The sequence below is a fragment of the Bos javanicus genome, chromosome 2 (assembly GCF_032452875.1).
Source record: "Bos javanicus breed banteng chromosome 2, ARS-OSU_banteng_1.0, whole genome shotgun sequence".
Classification (NCBI taxonomy): domain Eukaryota; kingdom Metazoa; phylum Chordata; class Mammalia; order Artiodactyla; family Bovidae; genus Bos; species Bos javanicus.
In genome coordinates this window covers 115,366,405-115,392,392 of record NC_083869.1, presented here as the reverse complement: position 1 = coordinate 115,392,392, position 25,988 = coordinate 115,366,405, and the positions used below count along the sequence as shown (strand labels likewise).

The window sequence follows — 25,988 nt, the reverse complement described above, 5'->3', positions numbered from 1 at the left end:
CTTTATCTACCTGGGATTACATGCAGCTCTTGCAAGAACAGTGCTTATAGTTTTTGGTAACAAAGGCACTGATTTTTCTCTTGTTTAGGGATCAAGGGGAGTGAGAGGCCCAGCAGGCCCAGCGGGGTACCCAGGAGAGCCCGGGTTAGCAGTAAGTACCGCATTGCTGATGCTGTTCCTCTAGAAGCCCCGACTTGATGTTTTAATAAAGCAGAAGAAAGCAGAATTGCAGTCTTGGGTCAGGCAGAGGTGGGTCCTTTGTGAGACCTGATGAATCAGCGCACACCCACCATTATGAGTGCGAGTCCATTCTGAAGCACAGATCCCCCCTGGTGGTGGCATTGGGGCGGGGGACAAGCAGCCCAGCTGTGGTAGGAAGTCCATTGTGCATGTTTCAAAATTAAGGGTTTCCTAAAGAAGAGCTTGGGACACCCAACAAGGACACGTTCAGATTTCTGTGACTGATGAGTGATTTGTGTGTTTTTGCTGTTGATTTAGGGACCTCCAGGCCCCCCTGGGAGTCCAGGCTTAAAGGTAGGCAGCCATGAGTCACATACACAAGTAATGTCCATGTCCAACAAGACAAGTGACCACTGATATTTGTCAGAATCATGTCTTCCCTCTTTTTAAAATTCCCAGAGTATTTAATAAATCGTTGTTTGGTCACTTAGTCACGTCTGACTCTTTTGCGATGCCATGGACTGCAGCCCCCCAGGCTCCTCTGTCCATGGGATTTCCCAGGCAACTGGAGTTGGAGTGGGTTGTGATTTCCTTCTCTAGGGGATCTTTCCAAGTCAAGGGTCGAACCCAGGTCTCCTGCATCGCAGGCAGATTCTTTACCACCGAGCCACTGGGGAAGCCCTATTTAACACTTCAACAAATTACCTAACCAGAAGTCTTACTTGCTTGTAGTTATTCTTTAATATTCAAAGGCAATGAGTTTCTGTTTTGTTTTCTTTTCCAGGGTAATCCTGGCGTGGGAGTAAAGGGGCAAATGGGAGACCCGGTAAGAGTCCCATTTTGCATGGAGGAGCAGGTGTTAAAATGCATGAACTGCCCGTGTCTAGGAGGCTGTTCTGATTATCACTTAACCTGTGTTCATCCTCTCATCACTGCCCACTTTTGTGGCCAAGGATTTGTCTTCACTGACTTATTAAGTTAGCCTTACCCTTGGCCATAGAGTGACAGTTCTGACAAAATCTAATAGTAAATTCAAATTAATTTATATGACACACTTCCTCCTAGGCTAAAGAGATGGAATGATTCTGGGAATGCATCCAGAGTAACAATTATGTTTAATTACAGATTTGTTTGACTTAATTTTACAAATTTCATCAGAATCTGAAACTTCACACATAAGTAAAAACATAAACAGCTGCAATCCAAGGCATTTAGCCACACGTTCTTCCACTCCGTCCACCCCTCATACTTATAGTCCTTTCTGCTGAAGTAGGACACTAAATAAGGACAAGCTTCAGCAAAGTGCTTTATGGTGGCTGTTCATCAAGAAGCAATCTGCAGTGTTTAAGAGTTGGTGAGGGGCTCTTTTAAAAAAATATTTATTTATTTGGCTGTGTTGGGTCTTAGTTGCAGCGCGTGGGACTGTGGTTTTGTCATGTGGGATCTTTCACTGCAGCTTGTGGGCTCAGTAGTTGCAGACTGAGGCTTTCGAGCTCGGTAGTCGCAGATTGCAGGCTTAGTTGCTTCCAGCATGTGGGATGCTAGTTCCCCAACCAGGGATCGAACCTGTATCCCCTGGGTTGTAAAGTAGATTCTTAACCACTGGACCGTCAGGGTAGTCTCTGGTGAGCGGCTCTTTCAACAACTGCGTAAAAAGACACTGAGCATCCACCCTGTGCCAGGCTAGGTTTGGTGCTGGGGGTGGGGCTTTAGTGAGACAGACCTGATCCCCCCTCTCATGGGGTCCCAGCATGGTTGGGTAAGTTACTGTACATCCATTTAACAGAAGGACACACTTGCCAAAAATATATTGGAAGACATCATGATGTGGGGAAGAGCAATGCTAAGCAGAAAGTGCAGGTGACAAAGGGCTAAGCTCAACTTTGTAAAACCAGAACAACAACAAAAATTATTGAAATCTACATGTAGAGTAGGATTTCTCAACCTTCACAATACTAATGTATTATCATGGGGCTGTCCTGTGCAAAGTAGGATGTTTAGCAGCATCCCTGGCCTCTACCTACTAGATGTTGGTAAGATTCCTTCCGCTTCATTGTGACAACCAAATATGTCAAACGCTCTTGCCAAATGTTCCTGAAGGGAAGCACATCCAAACTCTCCCCTCCCTCTCCATGCCCCCCCACTCCCAATCTTGAGAACCACTAACTTAGAGAAATGACTGGGTGAAAAATAGATGAAAACAATGTTTTCCAAACTTGGAATATGTTTGTCAGAACCCCTAAACCTGTGCACCCCATTTTGAGAAACGTCACACAGTGAGGAAGCATTGCCAAGTTAAGGAAGTCAGCACCAACATAGTTGCATGGTTTGCAAACTCAGGCCATTACTCCTATGCTGCTGCTGCTGCTGCTAAGTTGCTTCAGTCGTGTCTGACTCTGTGCGACCCCATAGACGGCAGCCCACCAGGCTCCCCCGTCCCTGGGATTCTCCAGGCAAGAACACTGGAGTGGGTTGCCATTTCCTACTCCAATGCATGAAAGTGAAAAGTGAAAGTGCAGTCGCTCAGTCGTGTCCGACCCTCAGTGACCCCATGGACTGCAGCCTGCCAGGCTCCTCTGTCCAGGGGATTTTCCAGGCAAGAGTACTGGAGTGGGGTAACGTGGAAATATTTAACTATGAGGTGGCTGTTCAAATTATCCACTATACGCTTTTAAAAATTTCTTTTGGATTGTTAAGTAAATAAAGGCATAATTTTGAAATGTTGGTGCAGAGCTCTCACAATGCCCAAGACCATGTTGCCCACTCCGTTTTTAGAGCAGACTGTCCTAAATGGTTGTTACTCATGTTTTCCTAGGGGATATGATTATGGATCATTTACATTTTGTTCTTTATAATTTATCTTTCTGTACTTTTGACTTAAATGAATATACAGTACTGTCACAACATTATAAAAAAGAACCAGTAGCATGACCAACATTTGGAAGAGGCTCCTTGCTTGCCAGCCCATATGGGTTTTGTAGTTTTATTCCAGTTACAGGAATAAGTATCGTTATCTTACCAATCCATATTATGTATTTATTAAGTAAGCAAATACACAGTGTTCATGCATTTGTTCAATTACTTATTCATGCAGCAGATGCCACTAGGATGGCTGCTACACCCTCACTGTGTCAGGCACTAGGGCACATCACGAGAAACAAACCGAACCCACATCCCTAACCTCCTGGTTCTCTATAGTTTCCCAGGTGTGGGTGGGAATTGAATTATTGGTTATATTTTTTCAGTTACTTTGCAGAAAGTAATAAGCATTTTATGTGCATTATCTATTCAATAAAAGAATACTTTGAGGCAGGCAGTATTATATTCCCCATTTCACAGAGAAGGAGAGAAAGATTTTGAGGAGTTAAGGATAAGGAGATTTTAAGAAACTTGCCTAAAGGATCCCAGTCTAGTAAGGGCCTAGTTTCTACACACAGGTGACAACCTGACCTATCACCTGTTTTTAACACAAGAGGGAAGATAATTCCAGGTGCAAAATATTAGAAATATTTAGAAAAGTATGAAATAACTATCTTCTAATTAAGGGTGTGTTTTGGTTGTATTGTGGCAAAACCAATCCAAGGAACATTTTTTTCTTGTAGAGAACATCTCTAATGACCCAAATGAAAACTTTTGATTCATGATTTCCTACAAAGAGATGTAAAATATTAATGTACTAGATATAACCTAAGTCAAACCAAAGTGGAATAACTCAGTAAGTGATAATATATTATTATGACAGATTATTGCATAGGTGTTGAAAATCAGGTTTTTTTAAAAAGAATTTCTAGTATAATAGGAAAATGTGCAAAAAATATTGTTGTAAAATATATTAAATGACTTAACATTTTAATAAAATATAAAAATATAAACTGTATTCTATATTTAAATGACATTAGTTTTACTAGTTTTATAATATATTTTAATATGTTTAACACACCATTTAGTCACATATACACGTGTGTGCACATGCATATTATGCACATATATGTATATGTATACATGTGTATATACACAAACATATACAAGCACATGCACACCAAAAGAACTGTACCAAAGTTTTCATAAATATTGTCTCTGGATAGTAGGATTATGGATCACTTTTATTTTTTTAATTCATTTTTAACAATAAGTACGTATTATTTATGAAAAACAATAAACATTTAAAATTCAGTGATATATTTGCCAAGTTTTTTATTTTAAATCCATGATACATGTTACACAGGATTATAAGCATTATATCACAGTTATGAAAAGCTTCTTTGTTTCAAATTTCAGTTCAAAATAAAGTTAAAAATGGCATTCTTATTATCTTGATTTTTTTTTTTTAAAGGGTGAGGTTGGCCAACAAGGTTCTCCGGGGCCCACTCTGTTGGTGCAGCCACCTGATTCTGGTCTCTATAAAGGAGAAAAGGTAATTCTTAACTCATATGATACTTTGATAGCTGACATTTTCTGAACACGTTCCCATGTCAGCAAAGAGCTGAGTACCTACGTGCCACACTGCCTCCATCCCAAGCCTTCACTGATTGGTACTGTTATTAGCTCCACTATACAGAGCTGAAAAAAGGAGGCTTGAGAAGGTTTACCAGTGTTCTCAAGTATGCCCAGCTGTTGAGTTGCAGACCTAGCTTGGGCTGCAAATGGTGACATGTCCTCCAGGATCTAGTTCCCCATTCGTGTCTTTGATATGGTGGCTGAAAAGACCACTGGAAATCCAGTTGTCCTTTAGATGTTACATATGGATCTGATGCTTGGGTAATTGAAAAGGTGACAGCTGCATACATAATAGACTCTTGGCAAATGTTAATTCCTTTGTCAGCCTCCAGCACTGATGTTACTGATGCCACGTGCAAATTCTCCTATCAGTTTTCAGTCACTGGATTCAATTTCACTATGTTGTTCAAAATGAGCCTCTCCTCTCAACAGTTATATTGCATCTCCTGCCCTGGTTCCATGGTGGCTCCCTCCCCACCGCCCCTCCTCCACGCCCCATGAGGCTACACTCTCACAGAGAACCAGCCTGAAGAGTGTCAGGTTTAAAGGTGCCCTTGGATCTTAGTTGTTAATTAGCAACAGTTGAAGGGTAATCCTTTATTAAAAGGTTAGGAGAACAATTGTTGAAAGAGGTAATTTCTGAAACAGGTGTAATTCAGTATGTTAAATAAGAGTAAGCAGATTATATTCTTTGTCAATTTTAGGGTATTAAAGGAATGCCTGGAATGACTGGACTTCCTGGACCACCGGGACCCAGGGTAATTTATTCAAATAATGTTAAAAAAATTTGTATGATGTACTATCTTCATTTTTAAAAATTTTACTTGGTTATTATCCTTGCTTTAAATGCTGATCTGTTACTAGAATTTTTCACTATTTTATCATAATCATGTAGGAATACTATTCCAAAATATTCATTTTCTTTAAGTTGATGGCAGTAATTTTTATTTCTTATTTTGTTTTTGCATTCCATATTGCTGAAATATAGTTGCTTAAACCCCTCTAAACGTTGTTATGTCTTTAAGGGAGAGCCTGGTATTGGGAGAAAAGGAGAGAAAGGGATTCCTGGGTTTCCAGGACCTCGGGTAAGGCTCCTTCCTGCTCTCTTGAACTTAAGTGAGTTTGGAGGCATTTCTCTTTCACATTTTTATAAGATTCAATCAATAATTCTGAGAGCTCAAAAGTGGAGATTTTCTCAAAGAGGAGTACTGTCTTGCTCAGCAAGAATTGTGTGATAGCTAAAGGTCCCAGAACATCCCTTCTGTGCACATCATTTGGATAAAACAGGCAAGCAAAAGATGGGACAATTGGCAGGAAGTAATGGGATCATGGTCAAAGCTCTGATTTTTCCAGTAGTCATATGCAGATGTGAGTGACGGACCATAAAGAAGACTGAGCACTGAAGAATTGATGCGTTTGAACCATGGTGTTGGAGAAGACTCTTGAGAGTCCCTTAGACTACAGGGAGATCAATAGTAGTCAATCCTAAAGAAAATCAGTCAATCCTAAAGAAAATCAACTCTGAATATTCATTGGAAGGCCTGATACGAAGCTAAAGCTCCAATACTTTGACCACCTGATGTGAAGAGTCAACTCATTGGAAAAGACCCTGATGCTGGGAAAAATTGAGGGCAAACGTGAAGGGAGTGACAGAGGATGAGATGGTTGGATGGCATCCTTGACTCAATGGATATGAGTTTGAGCAAACTCTGGGAGGTAGTGAAGGACAGGGAAGCCTGGCGTGCTGCAGTCCATGGAGTTGCAAAGAGTTGTACACAACTTAGAGCTAAACAATAACAAAAATGGGATCATGACATTTTCTCACTGGCTCAGTGTCAGTGTGACTGTAGCTTGGAATTGTTCAATTAAGCCTATTTGACAAAAGAAAGTACTGATCTATGGATAGTAGCTAGAAAAAAAAAGTACAGCATCAGGCCTCAACATCTCCATACCTGTCACTAATGGGATCCCCATTCACAGAGTCACGATGAAGGCCAGACCCCAACAGCCATGGACACTGAGTTTATTTGACTCCAGATTTAGTACTTAATGAGGCAATATTAACTTCCATAGTAATTTTTATTGCTGATAATGCATAGAGCAACTATTAATCTCCAGACAAATTATATTGCAATGATTCAAAGATATTTAGCTCAGTGAAAGCATTACATTAAATAAATTAAAGTGGAAGAGCAATACAAACAACAAAACTGTATTCTTAATTTATATCACTGGAGAGGACATGATTTTTTTTAATAATATTAAAGAGTAAAATAGCAAATGTTGTAAAGAAATGGAATCTCTTTTGTGTTTATTTCCTTTATTCAGTTATCTTTGTAGGCATGATTAAAAATCCCAAAAGCAATCTCATAAGGGGAAAAATGATTTACTGAATTGGTTTATGTATTTTTATTTAACTTTGCTTGCGTTGATTTTTGTGAATTTATTAGGGGGACCCTGGTTCCTATGGATCTCCAGGTTTTCCAGGATTAAAGGTAAATGTATACCATTACAGAGATGATAAATACATTTTCATTAGTAGATGCAATTCAGTATCATTCAAAAGTTGCACCAGGACATACAGACTCATACACAGTAGAGGAAACACATTTATTTTATAAATTATATAATTTTGCTGTGGGTGTAAAAACTAGAGCACAAAACTCTCTGATGCAACCTAAAACAGTGTTAAGATTTTATATAGAATCTCAGGGAGCATGTGTCATTCAGATAAAATGAGAATGAGATAATTTGTCAATGAGATAAAATGTCATAATCACGTTTTTTTTTTTTAAAAAAGGGCATGCTTTTTGTTACTTGTAGGGGGAACCAGGACTGTTTGGAGATCCTGGGTCATTTGGATTTCTTGGCCCAAAGGTAAAAAAGTGAGCCTATTTGAGTACAATCTAATAACAGCTTATATCCCTTATGCTATCTAATTTATTTTTTAAAGTATTTCAAAATATCATTTTTTAAATGTCTGTTTTGCATATATTATTTTAATGCATGTTGTAATTATTATATTTTACATTTGTGAATTGATCTTTTTGAAGCAGATGAAAAGTACTGAAAGTCTCAAAAATTCCTTAGGGATCATATAGTATCATGATTCACAACAGAGGGACCTGTGGAGAACTTTGCTTTGACCATCACTACAGTTATTCTTTCCTTTGTAACCTCTGACCTCACCTTCAGCACTTGTGTGGGACAAGCCATGGTGGCATTGAGATGACACAATTAAGGAGGGACAAAATTTGCCGCAAAAAAAAGTGTAGGTTCAGATGCTATAGGCAAAGAAACCATTTGTCCTAGAGTGCCAAATTAGACATTAATGCTTATTATAGATAAAGAAATTCCATGGCTTCAGAGGTATCTAGTCTATGGGCATGGAATCATTTTTGGAATTCGGATATATTTTTCTTTAGGGAGAACTTTGTTAGTTGGTTGTTTACTTCTGCTTATAGGTAGGAGGTTACTTAAATTTGTTCCTCTTAGAACATCATGAGTTATTTATTTCTCTGGTCAGCCTACAGGCTTTATTTCTTATACAAATGTACTCTTGACCCTTCTAATATTTACTTAGTGCCAGGAAACAGGAGAAGAATATTAATATTTCTAAGAAAAGTGAATGAATGAATGATTTCAGGGAGATCCTGGAGACCGAGGGCACCCAGGACCACCAGGGGTTTTGGTAACTCCATCTCTTCCACTCAAAGGTTTGTGTTCCATTTGACTTCTCTATCAATTATGCTGAAATGGGATTTAAGTTGTCCTGAAAGAAGAGTTTGGTCCACTCTTTCTGTACTGTATACACTAGGTGGGCTAAATCTATGAACTTTACCATGTATGCGTAATTGTTGTTGTTCAGTCGCTAAGTTGTGTCTGACACTTTGCAATCCCATGGACTGCAGCACGCCAGGCCTTCCTGCCCCTCAGTATCTCCTGGAGTTTGCCCAAGTCCATGTCCATTGAGTCAGTGATGCTATGGAGCATCTCATCCCCTGCCGTCCCCTTCTCCTGCCTTCAGTCTTTCCCAGCATCAGAGTCTTTTCAAATGAGTCAGCTCTTCGCATCAGGTGGCCAAAGTATTGGCTTCATAATGTATAAATTATACAAGTGCTAATAGAGATGTACATCTTGATCATCTCTATCAGCATAAGACATCAAATTTTATGTTAGTGTGTAAACTGCCTGCTGGGATTTTTATTATGTTACCTTTCAGAAAGTAGGTATTTAAATTGCTAAACACACTTAAAACCATTTGACTAAGCCCTGCCACAATGCTGCCTCCAGGAAGAAGGCAGCCTCAACCAATGACATATTCAGCATTACTTCAACTTCACGTGTCTGTCAGGGAGGGTCTAAAATACTGCGTTTTAAATGTGATGAGAAACTGCAAAACCATCTCCCAGTTGTACTTGAGCAAGCCTCCCAAAAAGTAATTGTGCATGAATTTTCTAATGTATACATATGTTTGCTGTATACATGATGTCATTATTTTTGGCAGGCCCTCCAGGGGATCCAGGGCGCCCCGGCCGCTATGGAGAAACAGGGGCTGTTGGACCACGTGGTCCTCCTGGTGCCCCAGGTAGACCAGGGGAAGCCTGTCCAGGTATGAATCCCCTGGCTTTTACAGTTCAGGTTTGCTACATCCTCCTCCACACCAGGGGTTCTCCATTCTAGCTGATACTAAAATCATCTTGTTGTTTAGTCATGAAGCTGTATCTGACTCTTTGTGACCCCATGGACTGTAGCCTGCTGGGCTCCTCTGTCCATGGGATTCTCCAGGCAAGAATACTGGAGTGGGTTGCCATTTCCTTCTCCAGGGGATCTTCCCAACCCAGGGATTGAACCTGCGGCTTCTACCGCGTCTCCTGCATTGCACGCAAACTCTTTTACTTCTGTGCCACTGGCAAAGCCCAGCTCATCTTAGGATTGTTTCAAAAATACTGATGGCTGAGCCTACCCAGACTAGGAATATCAGACTCTCTGGGAGGATAGATGCACCCAGGCATCTACTGTTATAAAATCATCCCCCTACTTCTAATGCACAGCTAGGATTAAGAAGCACAGAACTCAAACAAATTGACTAATTAATTGGAGAAAATCCAGGTTCCTAGACTGCTGCTCAGAAATATTCAGTCACTATCTCAGGGGTGTGATAAGAAGCATCTATGTATAGTGGGCTTCCCACAAGATTGCATGCATGCTAAGTAGCTTCAGTGGTGTCCAACTCATTGCGACCCTTTGGACAGTAATCCACAAGCTCCTCCGTCCTTGGGATTCTCCAGGCAAGAATACTGGAGTGGGTTGCCATTTCCTTCTCCAGGGGATCTTCCTGACCCATAGATTGAACACACATCTCTTATGTCTCCTGCATTGGCACAAGAGTTTTTTACCATGAGGGCCACTGGGGAAGCCCTCCCACAAGATTACCACATGCAGATAAGATTTCGAAACCACTGCTAGGATTAGCGTGTGTCTTCAGGTTTTTACCACCTTCTTGGAAGGCTCCCCCTGTGGATATATAGTTGTTAAAATTTAGTTTTATCCACCTAGTCCCCAACTTAAATATTCTGTATGAAATGTGGAAATACAAATTGTGAATTAAAAAGTAGGATTTTGATTCACACTTAGTGAATAATAATAATAATAACAAAAAGCCACAGTTTTCTCCTCCCTTCCCTCCACACCAAAAAACAACAGTCTCATCCCCCACAGAAAAACCCTATGGTTCATGGTCATATTTGATGAAAAGCCTGAGAAACAATCCTATTGACACAAGGACATTCAACTCCTTCAAGTGCTATCTTAGTTAATAGTCTCAGTGATATTAGGAAAAGAAGTTTACAGGGTATTTTCATTCTGTGAACCCAGGAGAATTGATTAAACGTGTGAGGAGAAAAGTCTGGAATAAATGTAATTTTATTCAATCTGTCTCAAGTTACGTTTCCTGAGGAGTAAAAAATTTTCTGAGATATTCAACTGTGAACTACAGAGTTCTTGTTTAATCTTCCACGAAGCTGGCTTTCACTTGGGAGAGTCTGATGACCACAAAGTCAGTAAATAAAGCTTTGTTTAGTTCATTTACTCTTTAGACATTGTAGCCATGGTTTAATTGACCCAGGACTGTATAAATCATACAGACTACTCTCTCAGTCAGGAGGTACTAGGCTCTCATCTTACATTTCTCCTTTCAGGCTTGTTTATAATAAAATAGTGCTTCCAGCAGATTGAAATCAAAACCCAGTGGGAGTAAGTAACACATGTCTCTAGGGAATTTCAAACCAAGTATAACAAGAAGCCTCTTTAGCCCAAAAATCTTTTAAAAAAGAATTAACCCATATTTGGACTTCAACCCATAGTAAGCTGTAATTTTATATGGTATAGTATTTACATTGCATCATGCACATATATGTATCCATAAATACATATGGTTGAAACAAAAATCTCACAAAATAATATCTGTGGAGTATATGAGACACTCCCATTTCTATTCCATTCTTTTCTTTTGAAAAAAAAAAAAAAAAGGTTTTAATGCTGGCCACAGCTTCATTGATACTGTGTCCTATCGGTGGGTGATTGAGGCTGCAGTGTTCTGTACACTGTAACCCATTCTCCCTGTTGGAAGCTGGTTGAGCTTTTTTCCTGGCCCTGGGGTGAGACAGCAAGCAGGCAGCATTCAGGTTCATTCTAAGTCGGGTCTAAGGAACGTTATAAAGACAAGATGGCAACCAAGTCCATAGGAGTACATGTTCATTTTGTTTTAAGGACACCCATGTATGTAGCCTTTATTATACCTATTCAGTTTTATAATCATCTATAGTATTTACCATGAAGTTTTGGAGTCAAACACCTACGATTGAATCCCAGCATTCACAATCAACATAGTGCGGTGGAAAAGTTACGTGTTTATACAGTGAACTAACAACATTTCTTTGGCCAGCTGATGCGAAGAGCTGACTCATTTGAAAAGATTCGGATGCTGGGAAAGATTGCGGATAGGAGGAGAAGGGGACGACAGAGGATGAGATGGTTGGATGGCATCACCGACTCAATGGACATGGGTTTGGGTGGACTCCAGGAATTAGTGATGGACAGGGAGGCCTGGTGTGCTGCGGTTCATGGGGTTGCAAAGAGTCGGACATGACTGAGCCACTGAACTGAACTGAACGATGTTTCATGTTCTAGTGCTTACAAGCTGTGTAATCTTGGGCACTTATTAAACCTCTCTGTTCCTCAGTTTTCCCATCTAGAAAACTAAGTTCTTGTTACAGTTGAAAGAAGTAATATGTATAGTTTTTAGAATACAACTTGGCATACAGACTCACTATGTTAGCTATTATTAGCATTTCTTATACTGGGACTAAATTTACTGTGCCTTATCTATAAGGTTCAACCTTTAGAAGTTGTTGAGAAACGCTGGGCTAGAAGAAGCACAAGCTGGAATCAAGATTGCTGGGAGAAATATCAATAACCTCAGATATGCAGATGACACCACCCTTATGGCAGAAAGTGAAGAGGAACTCAAAAGCCTCTTGATGAAAGTGAAAGTGGAGACTGAAAAAGTTGGCTTAAAGCTCAACATTCAGAAAACGAAGATCATGGCATCTGGTCCCATCACTTCATAGGAAATAGATGGGGAAACAGTGGAAACAGTGTCAGACTTTATTTTTTTAGGCTCCAAAATCACCACAGATGGTGACTGCAGCCATGAAATTAAAAGACACTTACTCCTTGGAAGGAAAGTTATGACCAATCTAGACAGCATATTCAAAAGCAGAGACATTACTTTGCCAACAAAGGTCCATCTAGTCAAGGCTATGGTTTTTCCAGTAGTCATGTATGCATGTGAGAGTTGGACTGTGAAGAAAGTTGAGTGCCGAAGAATTGATGCTTTTGAACTGTGGTGTTGGAGAAGACTCTTGAGAGTCCCTTGGACTGCAAGGAGATCTAACCAGTCCATTCTAAAGGAGATCAGTCCTGGGTGTTCTTTGGAAGGAATGATGCTAAAGCTGAAACTCCAGTACTTTGGCCACCTCATGCGAAGAGTTGACTCATTGGAAAAGACTCTGATGCTGGGAGGGATTGGGGGCAGGAGGAGAAGGGGACGACAGAGGATGAGATGGCTGAATGTCATCACCAACTCGATGGACATGAGTCTGAGTGAACTCTGGGAGTTGGTGATGGATAGGGAGGCCTGGCGTGCTGCGATTCATGGGGTCACAAAGAGTCGGACACGACTGAGCAACTGAACTGAACTGAACTGAGCTGAGGAGTAAAGCTAATGTCTGAAAATATATGTAAAGCCTCAGCACATATGCACACAAGAATGAAAGCCATCTATTTACTTTGGGTGCTACATTACTGATGACAAATGGGATTCCAATTGTCTGTTGCTAAACAAGTAACCCCAACATTCAGCATATACCCTTCACTCTTTCCATGGTTCAGGAATTCAGGAGGCATTAACCCAAGTGATTCCAGAGCAAAGATTTTCATCTAGTTATAGCTGTAGACTAGGGACTTCCCTGATGGCTCAGATGGTAAAGCATCTGCCCTCAATGTGGGAAACCCGGGTTTGATCCCTGGGTTGGGAAGGTCCCCTGGAGAAGGAAATGGCAACCCACTCCAGTCCTCTTGCCTGGAAAATTCCATGGACAGAGGAGCCTTGTAGGGTACAGTCCATGGGATCACAAAGAGTCAGACACGACTGAGCAACTTCACTCACTCACTCATAGCTGTAGACTAGCTGGAACAGAAACATGAGGACTGGCCAGACATCTCTCTCATTTGTCTCTCATATAGTCTCAAGCCTTGCTATGTGGCTCTGCACTTAACTTAGACTTCCTTACAGCATGGTGGCTTCCGGGTGATAATATTGCTTCCATGGTGGTTCAGGACTCCAGTCCCAAGCATTTCAGCTCACAAGGCAGAACCTGAATTGTCTTTAATAATCTGGCCTGGGAAGCCATACAGCGTCACTCCCGCCATACTTGATTAGTTCAAACAGTCACCAAAGGCTGCCACATTGCAGGGAAGAGGGACCTCCACTTCTTGCTAGGAGACTGTCAGGGTTCTGCAAGAGCATGAGAAGCAAGAGCTACCAGGATGCCATCTTTAATAATGACCATCTTCCATCTGAGAGATTCTGGTACTAGGTGTGCTTAGGACGAAGCAGATAGAAGTGGTTGCTATCATATGAGGGCTTCTGGCTGTTTTGAAGCCAAAGCTGTCAGTATGGGGTTGGTGAGTAGGGTATCAAGGAGGAGGGGCAGGATTCAGCTGCTCCTGCATTACTTTGACTTCCCCTGAACATACTGGATATTACTTTGACCTCCCCTGAACTTCCAATCCTTTGCTGAGAACTTCCTATAGCCAGTCCCTATACATTAAGGTCCTTATGTGGATTATTTTGTTTCATCCTCATTAGAAGCCTCTGAGGAAGATGTAGAGAATTAAATAAGTTACATAACCTACTTTGGTTCCTATGGCTAGAGTGACAGAGGCCAGGTTCAAATCTAGCATCTCTATGCTTTCCACAAACCTACATGGTTATAGTATATTATCTCTATATAGATAATTATATGAGTCCAATTTTTTGGCTGTGTTAAGAAAGTATGCTCCGCATTTAATTTGAGCATAAAAGATTAGAAGACTATGTCCATATAAGCATATTATTGCCGCTGCTGCTGCTGCTAAGTTGCTTCAGTCATGTCTGACTCTATGCGACCCCATAGACGGAAGCCCATCAGGCTCCCCTGTCCCTGGGATTCTCCAGGCAAGAACACTGGGTTGCCATTTCCTTCTCCAATGCCTGAAAGTGAAAAGTGAAAGTGAAGTCGCTCAGTCGTGTCCGACTCTTAGTGACCCCATGGACTGCAGCCTACCGGGCTCCTCTGTCCATGGGATTTTCCAGGCAAGAGTACTGGAGTGGGGTGCCATTGCTTTCTCTGATGCATATTACAAGCATGCCCAAATATCACATTTTAGTATCTAAAAGGCAACACTAATTTTCTCATTAAATTCTCCTGCTGCTGCTGCTGCTAAGTCACTTGAGTCGTCTGACTCTGTGCGACCCCATAGATGGCAGGCCATCAGGCTCTCCCGTCCCTGGGATTCTCCAGGCAAGAACACTAGAGTGGGTTGCCATTTCCTTCTCCAATGCATGAAAGTGAAAAGTGAAAGTGACGTCACTCAGTCGTGTCCAACTCTTAGCGACCTCATGGACTGCAGCCTACCAGGCTCCTCTGTCCATGGGATTTTCTGCCTTCTCGTCAGATCAGATCAGTCGCTCAGTCATGTCTGACTCTTTGTGACCCCATGAATCGCAGCACGCCAGGCCTCCCTGTCCATCACCAACTCCCGGAGTTCACTCAGACTCACGTCCATCAAGTCAGTGATGCCATCCAGCCATCTCATCCTCTGTCGTCCACTTCTCCTCCTGCCCCCCATCCCTCCCAGCATCAGAGTCTTTTCCAATGAGTCAACTCTTCGCATGAGGTGGCCAAAGTACTGGAGTTTCAGTTTCAGCATCATTCCTTCCAAAGAAATCCCAGGGCTGATCTCCTTCAGAATGGACTGGTTAGATCTCCTTGTAGTCCAAGGGACTCTCAAGAGTCTTCTCCAACACCACAGTTCAAAAGCATCAATTCTTTGGTGCTCAGCCTTCTTCACAGTCCAACTCTCACATCCATACATGACCACAGGAAAAACCATAGCCTTGACTAGACGAATCTTTGTTGGCAAAGTAATGTCTCTGCTTTTGAATATGCTATCTAGATTGGTCATAACTTTCCTTCCAAGGAGTAAGCGTCTTTTAATTTCATGGCTGCAGTCACCATCTGCAGTGATTTTGGAGCCCAGAAAAATAAAGTCTGACACTGTTTCCACTGTTTCCCCATCTATTTCCCATGAAGTGATGGGACCTGATGACATGATCTTCGTTTTCTGAATGTTGAGCTTTAAGCCAACTTTTACACTCTCCACTTTCACTTTAAAATTATATGCTAGATACCTATCTAAGGGCTACCCTAAGAGTTCAGATGGTAGAGCATCCACTTGCAATGCAAGATACCTGGGTTCGATCCCTGGGTCAGGAAGATCCCCTGGAGAAGGAAATGGCAACCTACTCCAGTATTCTTGCCTGGAGAATCCCATGGACAGAGGAAGCTGGCGGACTATAGTCCATGGGGTCACAAAGTGTCAGACACGACTGAGTGACTAACACACACACACAGATGCCTATCTGTATGATTTAATGCATTACCTCTTTATTTTCTCCTTATTTAAAAATTTTATTGAAGTATAGTTGCTTTACAATATTATAAGTTATAGGTGTACAGTATCAGTCAGTCAGTTCAGTTGCTCAGTCGTGTCCTACTCTTTGCAACCCCGTGGACTGCAGCACGCCAGGCCTCCCTCTCCATCAGCAACTCCTGGAGTTTACTCAAACTCATGTCCATTGAGTTGGTGATGCCATCCAGCCATCTCATCCTCTGTCATCCCCTTCTCCTCCCACCTTCAATCTTTCCCAGCATCAGGGTCTTTTCAAATGAGTTAGTTCTTTGCACCAGGTGGCCAAAGTATTGGAGTTTCAGTTTCAGCATCAATCCTTCCAATGAGTATTCAGAACTCGTTTCCTTTAGGGTGAACTGGTTGGGTGTCCTTGCAGTCCAAGGGACTCTCAAGAGTTTTCTCCAACACCACAGTCCAAAAGCATCAACTCTTCAGCGCTCAGCTTTCTTTATAGTTCAACTCTCACATCCATACATGACCACTGGAAAAACCATAGCTTTGACTAGACGGACCTTTGTGGGCAAAGTAATGTCTCTGCTTTTTAAGATGCTGTCTAGGTTGGTCATAACTTTTCTTCCAAGGAGCAAGTATAGTGCTTCACAATTTTAAGGATTTTGGTCCAGTTATAGTTATTATAAAATATTGGCTATATTCTCCATTTTGTACAATATATCTTTGTAGCTTATTTTATACATAATAGTTTGTTGCTCCCTACCCCAGTATTGCCCCCCTCCTCTCCCCACCAGTAACTACTAATTTGTTCTTTATGTCTTTGAATCTGCTTCCCTTTTTTTTATATTCAGTAGTTTGCTGTATTTTTTCGATCCCATGTATAACTAATATATAGTATTTGTTTTTCTGTGAGCTCATGTTTTAATTCACTGAATGTGTTGATATGTTTGTTCAGGTTAGGTTCTATCAAATTATCAAGGTGGAAAGGTTTTAAAAGTAAATTTAATTAAATAATATATACTACTTTCCCAATAATTCCAAAGAATGGACAAAAAGAAAATTTGATTCCCCAAATCTTTCTTATTACCACTTGTGTTCTTGTTTCAAAGGAGTTGAGGCATTTTGATGGCTGGGATACTCAGTTATTTTTAAACTACAATTTTTTTTCCTTAAAAATATTCCACAGCCTAAGAAAGGTGCACTGATTTTTATTTCTTACACAGAAAAAAAATTTGAGAGTATTAATGTGAGATTATCTGAGTATATGTGGTTTTCATTCTTGATTTCTCTTGGAGGCATGACGGGACCTCCTGGGCCACGAGGGTTTCCTGGTCACCCAGGATTTCCAGGGGCAGCTGGGGTTCCTGGAAGAGCTGATTCTGCTCCAGGCAAACCAGGCAACCAGGGACCAACTGGGCTGCCTGGAGTGCCGGGACTGCCGGGACCTCCGGGATCAGATGGTAAGGTGCTCTTCATTCACATTTCATAACATTTACGTTGCATTTGATATTTGCAGTATCATACAGAAAATGTGACTTTCCAAATTTTTTAAAGGTTGTCTAATATTTCATAAGCCAAGTTAGTGTTATTAACAATACAAAAACGTCAACTGATATTGACCTACCACATCAATTAAAGTATGTGAAAATGTTTGGTTGAGAATTTTAGTGTGATGATAGAATTTTGTAAATGAACACAGTTTTTATTTTTTGAATATAGTTTTTATTTTTAGGAGTCATATGCAGACCAGACTTAAGAGTCAAACAGCCCTATAAAGCCTTTTGTGAAAAATAACCATCCCAGAGTCTCCTATTCTGTCCACCCCAGGGGCAATTATTTCCACACAGTTAGCTGAATCTTCTGTTATTTGTCTTTTATGACCATTTAGCAAACATACGTCGCTATTTCTTAATTTTTCAGTTTGAGCAGTATTATTTGACTTACCTGTCCACAGATGAATGTCCCCCATTCCTTGCCATACATGCACGTTTTCTGTTTCTACAACCTATCAATACAGTTATCATCATTATTTTAGTTAAATATTCAGTATCTATACTGAAAGATTATATAAATGTTATTCATTGGTTTATTCATATAATAATACATATTACTCTTGTGCTTTCCCAGCATGGCATTTAGTTAATAATTGTCTTAACATTCTTTTTTGTGTGTTTGCTTGGTTTTCAATATACTTATTGCTAATTCAACCTCAAATCATCGAAAATTGTATAAATCTCTTAATCATGCATTCTAACTCATTACCAATGTTATCTCTTTGAATAAGTCTCTTCTGGAGCATTATGACTGTTCAAGTTACGTCAGGTTGCAATTTCAAAAGCTGATGCTAAGATCCTGCCTTGAGATCTTCCTTCATCGTTATCCTACATATTGTGTCTCTACTTGTCTGTCTGTCTCTGCCTCTCTTTCTTTGGGTTCCTTTTTCCCCACAACTCATATATTTCTTTGGTTGCTTTCAGTTCAGTTCAGTTGCTCAGTCATATTTGACTCTTTGTGACCCCATGGACTGCAGCACACCAGGCTTCCCTGTCTATCACCAGCTCCCAGAGCTTCCTCAAACTCATGTCCATTGAGTTGGTGATGCTATCCAACCATCTCATCCTTTGTCCTCCTGCCTTCAATCTTTCCCAACATCAGGGTCTTCTCCAATGAGTCAGTTCTTCACATCAGGTGGCCAAAGTATTGGAGCTTCAGGTTCAGCATCAATCCTTCTAATGAATATTTAGGACTGATTTCCTTTACGATTGACTGGTTTGATTCTTTACAGTCCAAGGGACTCTCAAGTGTCTTCTCTAACACCACAGTTCAAAAGCATCAATTCTTCAGCACTCAGCTTTCTTTGTAGTCCAACTCTCACATCCATACATGACCACTGGAAAAAACATAGCTTTGACTAGATGGATTTTTGTGGGCAAAGTAATGTCTCTGCTTTTTAATACACTGTCTAGGTTGGTCATAGCTTTTCTTCCAAGGAGTAAGCATCTTTTAATTTCATGGCTGCAGTCACCATCTGTAGTGATTTTGGAGCCCAGGAAAATAAAGTATGTCACTGTTTCCACTGTCTCCCCATCTATTTGCCATGAAGTGATAGGGCTGTATGCCATGATCTTCATTTTCTGAATATTGAATTTTAAGCCAGTATTTTCACTCTCCTCTTTCACCTTCATCAAGAGGCTCTTGTTCCTTTTTGCTTTCAAGCAGAAGGGTGATATCATCTGCATATATGAGGTTATTGATATTTCTCCCAGCAATCTTGATTCCAGTTTGTGCTTCATCCAGTCTCACATTTCTCATGATGTACTCTGCATATAAGTTAAAAAAGCAGGGTGACAGTATACAGCCTTGACGTATTCCTTTCCCAATTTGGAACCAGTCCATTGTTCCATGTCCAGTTCTAACTGTTGCTTCTTGACCTGCATACAGATTTCTCAGGAGGCAGGTAAGGTGGTCTGGTATTCCCATCTCGAAGAATTTTCACAGTTTGCTGTTATCCACACAGTCAAAGGCATTGGCGTGGTCAATAAAGCAGAAGTAGATGTTTCTCTGGAACTCTCTTGCTTTTTTGATGATCCAACAGATATTGGCAGTTTGATCTCTGGTTATTCTGCCTTTTTTAAAACCAGCTTGAACATCTGGAAGTTCTCAGTTCATGTATTGTTGAAGCCTCGCTTGGAGAATCTTGATCATTACTTTGCTAGCATGTGAGATGAATGCAATTGTGTGGTAGTTTGAGCATTCTTTGGCATTTACTTTCTTTGGGATTGGAATGAAAACTGGCCTTTTCCAGTCCTGTGACCACTGCAGAGTTTTCCAAATTTGCTGGCATATTGAGTGCAGCACTTTCACAGCATCGTCTTTTAAGATTTGAAATAGTTCAACTGGAATTCCATCACCTCCAATAACTTTGTTCATAGTGATCCTTCCTAAGGCCCACTTGACTTTGCATTCTAGGTTGTCTGGCTCTAGGTGAGTGACCACACCATCTTGGTTTTTTGGGTCATTAAGATCTTTTTTGTATAGTTCTTCTGTGTATTTTTGCTGCCTCTTCTTAATATCTTCTGCTTCTGTTAGGTCCATACCATTTCTGTCCTTTATGGTGCCCATCTTTGCATAAAAGTTTCCCTTGTATCTCTAATTTTTTTGAAAAGATCTCTAGTCTTTCCCATTCTTTTGTTTTCCTCTATTTCTTTGGATTGATCACCGAGGAAGGCTTTTTTAATCTCCCCTTGCTATTCTTTGGAACTATTCAATTGGATATATCTTTTCTTTTCTCCTTTGCCTTTCACTTCTCTTCTTTTCTCAGCTATTTGTAAGGCCTGCTCAGACAACCATTTTGCCTTTTTGAATTTCTTTTTCTTGGGGATGGTTTTGATCACAGCCTCCTGTAAAACATTACAAACCTCCATCCATAGTTCTTCAGGCACTCTGTCTATCAGATCTAATCCCTTGAATCCATTTGTCACTTCCACTGTATAATTGTAAGGGATTTGATTTAGGTCATACTTGAATGGTCTAGTGGTTTTCCCTTCTTTCTTCAGCCTCGTCTGTTGGTTTACTTTCTCATTATGCTTTGTGAGAAAGTGTATAAATTTGGGATATTTGAAATACCTTTATTCTACTGTGAAATTTGATTGATAGTTTGGTTGAATATAAAATTGTAGATTGCAATCATTTTTTCCTTCAGGTTTTTGAAGGCATTTTCCTTTCTTTCTTTCTTTTTTTTTTTTTTTAGTGTTTTTACTAAGAAGTTCAATAATCTTTAGATAGTTGATCCTTTGTTTAAAGTCTCTTTTTTCTCTGAAAGCTTCTAGGAATTTTTCTTTGTATTCAATGTCCATAAATTTCACAGTGATTTACCTCAGTGTGGGTAAATTTGCAAGTACTCAGAGCAGTTTCAATTGAACACAAATCCCTCATTTCTGGAAAAATGTCTTGAAGTAATTTTTTGGAAAATATTCTGTGATTTTTCCCTCTGCTTTCTATTTCTGGACACGATATATTTGTCTGTTTCAGAATCAATCCTATACCTCTCTTTTTCAAATCTTCACCTATTATCTTCATCTTTTTATTTTTCCTTACACTTTCTGATAGACTTCCTCAACTCCATATTCCAACTCTGCTTCTGAATTTTGAAATTTCTGCTTTAATAACAATTTTTTTTTAAATTTCTGAGAATTTTGTTGTTGGTGTTGTTCTCTCTTAATGTATCTTTTTGCAGCAACTTGTTCATGTCTCAGGGATGAAATGCCTTCCTTTGTCTGCTTTTTAAACTATATAGTTTATTTTTTAAAGATTTCTTCTTACTGTATTGTCTGTTTTCTCTTATTTGAGGGAGTTTGTTTTTTCCTGCTGCAATTTTTAAGAAAGAGTTCTTAACTATTTAGCTGTTTCTTTGACCAGTCAACCTATGTGGGTCCTCACTGTCATTCTGCTTCGGAGGTACCAATGCCTGAACTTTAGGAGAAATTTTCAGTCAGCTATGCTCTTTTTCTGCTTCCCCTACAGCCTGCTTGGAGTTCAGCTTTTAAACATCTGCTAAATCTTTTTACATTTTTTTTTTTTTTTTGCTGTTGTTTCCTTTCTCTTGTTGTTTCTTTGTCTTAAGGAATTCTGCCTTTTTATAATATTCTTTTACTGTCTGTTTGGAGAGAACAAGGAACTTACTGTTTGTACTTTACCTGTCATCTTTGATCAGATATCTCTGAATTTTTGCTTTTACAAACTCTGCTTTATGCTTTCTTTATTAGGTAATTATTGATAATTGAATGGGGGAAAATGATCTGTGCCATACACTGATTCTTACTTTATTTGTTTTGTTTTGGTATATTTGTTTGTTTTTTAATTCCCTACCTTACCCTACAATCCACTAAATTAGGGCTGAGATTAGGGATGGTTTTAATCAATGGTTATGGTACCAGAAGCTTGCTGAGACAACTGTATGGTCTATTTGTGTACATATTCTTATATCAGAGAGAAAGAACCTTAAGAAAGGAGTGGAAGAAAGAATAGGGGTAAGGGGATGATTGAAGTATGAGAGACACTTCTACTTGTTTGCTAGTAGGTATTCACAAAAATCGTGTGATTCTCTCTGCACTCCCCTATCCCACTGTGAAGCTGTATATTGTACTGTTGGGCAACCCGGACCACAAGGAACAAAAGGCAAAGTGGGTCCTCCAGGAAGACGAGGCTCCAAAGGAGAAAAAGGCAAGTATTCCTCCAAGTAGAATTTCTAGAAAAAAACAGCAGTGGAGGGTTGGGAGGCATTATATGATATGTACAGTGTGGCCTTTCATTTAGGTTTTTTACTCCCTTTAGTTACCCTGTGACTACCTAACTCATTGTGTGCTTGTGACGTGATTAGACCTTGCCAAAAAGTCAAATCCATATTTTAGAGTATAAAGGAGACATTTATCTGCCATGAGATTTGTCTCAAAGTGGTGACTCTTTTCCATGAGATCCTCTCAATTCCTTGAAAAAAGCAGAGATAGGACAGTTTTGATCTTCAATTTCAATTTCTCTCTGTGGGTCCCATCTTTCCTAGATTCACCAAATGCCTCTAGCTCTCTGTTTCTACACTCTAAATTGTTTGGTGTGTTTTTGGCTAACAGAGTCAGGCAGGTATGAGAGCTGAGCAATTTGATTATCCTAATGGTATTGTTTAGACTAAAAATCCTGATGAGTAGAAAATGCATTTAGTGAATTATCAACTGTGATATGCATTCAATAATCCTCTTTACATATTTTATTTGGATTCTTTAAATGTTCAAAGTTTATACTCTAACCAATTTTAATTGTTGTTTTTTCAGCAGGAACCAAATTAAGAGTTTTTTTTTCTAAGTAGGATCCAAATAAGAGCTATCTAAACTTTTAAAAATAAGAAATTTTCTTATTTTCAAAGTTTCTGCAATAGAGTTCAGCATTAGCTTTTCCCCTTGATTTTACCAGGGTGAATTTTTAAGACACAGAACACCCCATTGTCTAGAAACAATATGTCCAGCCACATAGACCATAGCTACCTCCACATCATGCTCTGTACCCCTCCCCCATCACATGTTGTCAGTTGTCTGCGATAAGAATTGTGTGCATCAGACCCTTTTTGTTCTTATTCACACTATTGGTTTTGTATAGTAAGGATTTTATTGGGATTTCATTCAGGAAATATAACAAAGCTGCCTTTTATCCTCTGTCTAGGGAGCTCAGGGCTCTGTGCCTGCCAGCCTGGTCCCATGGGCCCATCAGGCCCTCCAGGGCCTCCTGGGAGGCAAGGGAGTAAGGGAGACTTGGGGCTCCCTGGGTGGCTTGGAGAAAAAGGTTCCCCAGGCCCTCCTGGTGCCAAAGGATTTCCAGGGCCACCGGTGAGTAACTTCCCAGTTTTTTTATCTTTTAACAGAGTTATAATTCAGTTGTACCCCTCTGTAATTTATAGTGCTATATATATGTTTTTAATATATGTATTGTATATATTGTAATATATATAATGTGATATATATGGTTTTTAAGTTTTTAAATTTATTTTTATTGATGTATAGTTGAATTACAATATATTATATGTTTTGAATCTATAAGTATATTAATGGCAAAAAATTGTCTCTGTCCTTTTATTCATCCATTCATCATTCATTTGTTCAATCAATTGTTTATTGAGGACTTACTATGCTCCAGGTGCAATTCCAGATACAGCAGGGACCAGAGCACAATCTCTGCCCTCCTGGGGCCCCTTCTCTGTGGGGAGAATACACACATCATGACAGATAGACAAGTGAATGTGCAGTATGGCAGACGGCAATAAAGTCCATTGCCATCTAGTGTGGTCTGAGTGGAGAGAATGAGGGGCAGAGTAGCAGATGAAGTCATAGAAATGGCTGGAGGTTAGGAGGGGTTGGAGAGCATAGGGTTTTGTAGAAGGGCTGGCTTAGAACTTGTGCTCTGAATGTCATGGAGCAGCTGGTGGAGAATCTTAAGGAGGGATAAATCTGACATTGGTTTTAACAGTATCACACTTGTAGCTTTGTTAAGGACAGACCAGAGAGGATAAGGGAGGAAGTAGGAAGATTTAGCTGAGCCATTGCTCCAGTAATCCTGGTGAAATATGAAGGTGGACAGGTTTCCATATTAATGTTGGGTGTGGCGGGAGGTGGTCAGATTCTAGATATATTTTGACCACAGAGCCAACAGACTGGCTGTGAGACCAGACATGAGATATAAAAAGCAGAGAAGGATGGAACCAAGATGGGGGGGGAGGGCGGGCAACGTGAAGAGTAAGCATGGGGTAAGAAAGGATGCAGAGCCATTGGGCACATTTTAAGTTTGAGGCACCAATTAGACAAAGAAGTGAAAGTGCTGGGTAGAAGCTGAGATGATTCAAGTGAAGGATCCAGATGAGCGATTGATTGGCCTGGAGCTATAAATATTGGCTCTGTCAGAGTTTACATGATGTTTTGTGCCAGAGGGTGGGTGAGATCTTGCTGTGACTCTCATTTGCTGACTGTTCCAAGGAACCATTACAAGTGCCCTGGGCTGAGGCTGTCCCTCTGAATAAGATCAGTGCCCTCCAGGGCACACTCCTCTGGAGGCTGGAGACAGCCTTTGTTACAGAGGCTTAATCCTGGGGTGGTCTGGGGCCCAACCATCAGCCCCAGTGCACTCTTTTCCATTTCCCTCAGGAAATCTTGGGAAAATAAGATCCCAGTTTCAGAGCCTTAAGTGAAGGTTTTTCTTTCACTCTTCCCACACCCCACTTGTAACATTAGCAAAGTCAACTCAAGGAGAAGCTGCATCCTTCATACACATATGTTGAATGAACGTGGTTGTAATTACTAAGTATGTTGCATTTTATAGTCTGATTTTTTTAATTCAACATTTTTTCATAGTCATTTTTCTGTGTCGTTATTTACTCTTCTTAGTGAAGGTTTTATTGACTCTAAGCTTTTTCCTGCCTTCACACTGAGTTGCTTCTCAGAGCTAGCATCTTGGATTGTGAGTTACAGATTCATCCAGGGTTATCCTGGCAAAAGTTTATGTAATTCAGTTGCTCCAGGGCTTACCTCATTAGTGTTTTTAAATGTTTAATTTATATTGAAGTATAGTTCATTTACAATGTTGTATTAAACTGGCCGTATTTCTGATGTCTTTGTTCTGTATATGCTTCTGTCCATATGACTTCTCTGTATTAAATTCATCAAATTGGGATCACAGTTAGGGACCAGGTTCACACCATGGGGCACAGGAAAGGAAAGGAGGGAGTGAGGGATGAACAAAAGGACCCACACACAGGGTGCTCTCGCTCCTCCGTACATCTGTCTTCTGCTGATCCCTGGCCTCAGCAGCCACAGGTTGGTGGCAAAGTACCAAACAGAAAAATAGGTTTATGTTCTCAGCCATTTTTTTCTGTGATTGGACCAAAGCTTTATATTCCTTGCCTTAGCCTGAGAGCACTTCCTAGGAAGGGAGTTTCCCGCTAGGATGCTCTAGTGCAAGGCATAGGGCTTAGGAGCACGTGGACCAAGCTTTACACCCCAACCCTGACACTGGTGATCTCTGCGGCCTTCCTGGAAAATCTGTATCACATCACTATCCTCCAGGGTTAGTAGGAATTCAGTTCAGCCGTGCACTGAGAGCTGTCACACAGCAGTGAACCAGACGACCAGGGTCACTGGCCCTGAGGAGCTGCAGGGCAAACCAAAGGTCACAGAATGACAAGGGCTCAACCTCTGGCAGTTTTGATTTTGTCCTCACGGTCTTTCTTTTTGTATTCTTCATATGAGATCTGTGGCTGCCTTTGAGAAACTGGAAGTTCGTTAACACAGGTCAATGTGTTCCCACTGCTGCCACAAGCGGAGAGGTGGTCATGCCTATGAGAGGAGGTTGGGGTGCTCTAGTCTCCACTATGCCCTTTTGCCTGCTTCTCAGAAGGGCACAGCCCCCTGATGGGCATCTATGGCTGAAGTCCCTGCTTTGGCTTCATATAAAATAACTGATACATGCCTGGCGGAGAGGTCTTCTTTGTTGCTGCTGAGATTTTGTTGTTGTGTTAACCTTTGCCC

The 25,988-nt window shown here is 40.5% G+C and overlaps 1 protein-coding gene across 8 annotated transcripts in view; it reads left to right on the top strand.

Annotated features, from left to right (window-relative positions):
* Positions 1 to 25,988, top strand: part of COL4A4 (collagen type IV alpha 4 chain) — a 160,898-nt gene that overhangs the window by 57,704 nt on the left and 77,206 nt on the right. For 7 of the 8 annotated variants that reach the window (XM_061386675.1, XM_061386666.1, XM_061386654.1 and 4 more), the window contains exons 10-22: positions 89 to 151; positions 499 to 534; positions 965 to 1,006; positions 4,514 to 4,594; positions 5,382 to 5,435; positions 5,703 to 5,762; positions 7,128 to 7,172; positions 7,501 to 7,554; positions 8,324 to 8,393; positions 9,185 to 9,289; positions 17,223 to 17,387; positions 22,060 to 22,149; positions 23,137 to 23,300. In XM_061386675.1, coding sequence (XP_061242659.1) covers positions 89 to 151; positions 499 to 534; positions 965 to 1,006; positions 4,514 to 4,594; positions 5,382 to 5,435; positions 5,703 to 5,762; positions 7,128 to 7,172; positions 7,501 to 7,554; positions 8,324 to 8,393; positions 9,185 to 9,289; positions 17,223 to 17,387; positions 22,060 to 22,149; positions 23,137 to 23,300 — 1,029 coding nt within the window. The remainder of the gene's footprint in view (positions 1 to 88; positions 152 to 498; positions 535 to 964; positions 1,007 to 4,513; positions 4,595 to 5,381; positions 5,436 to 5,702; positions 5,763 to 7,127; positions 7,173 to 7,500; positions 7,555 to 8,323; positions 8,394 to 9,184; positions 9,290 to 17,222; positions 17,388 to 22,059; positions 22,150 to 23,136; positions 23,301 to 25,988) is intronic. The other variant, XM_061386658.1, reaches the window with a different exon arrangement.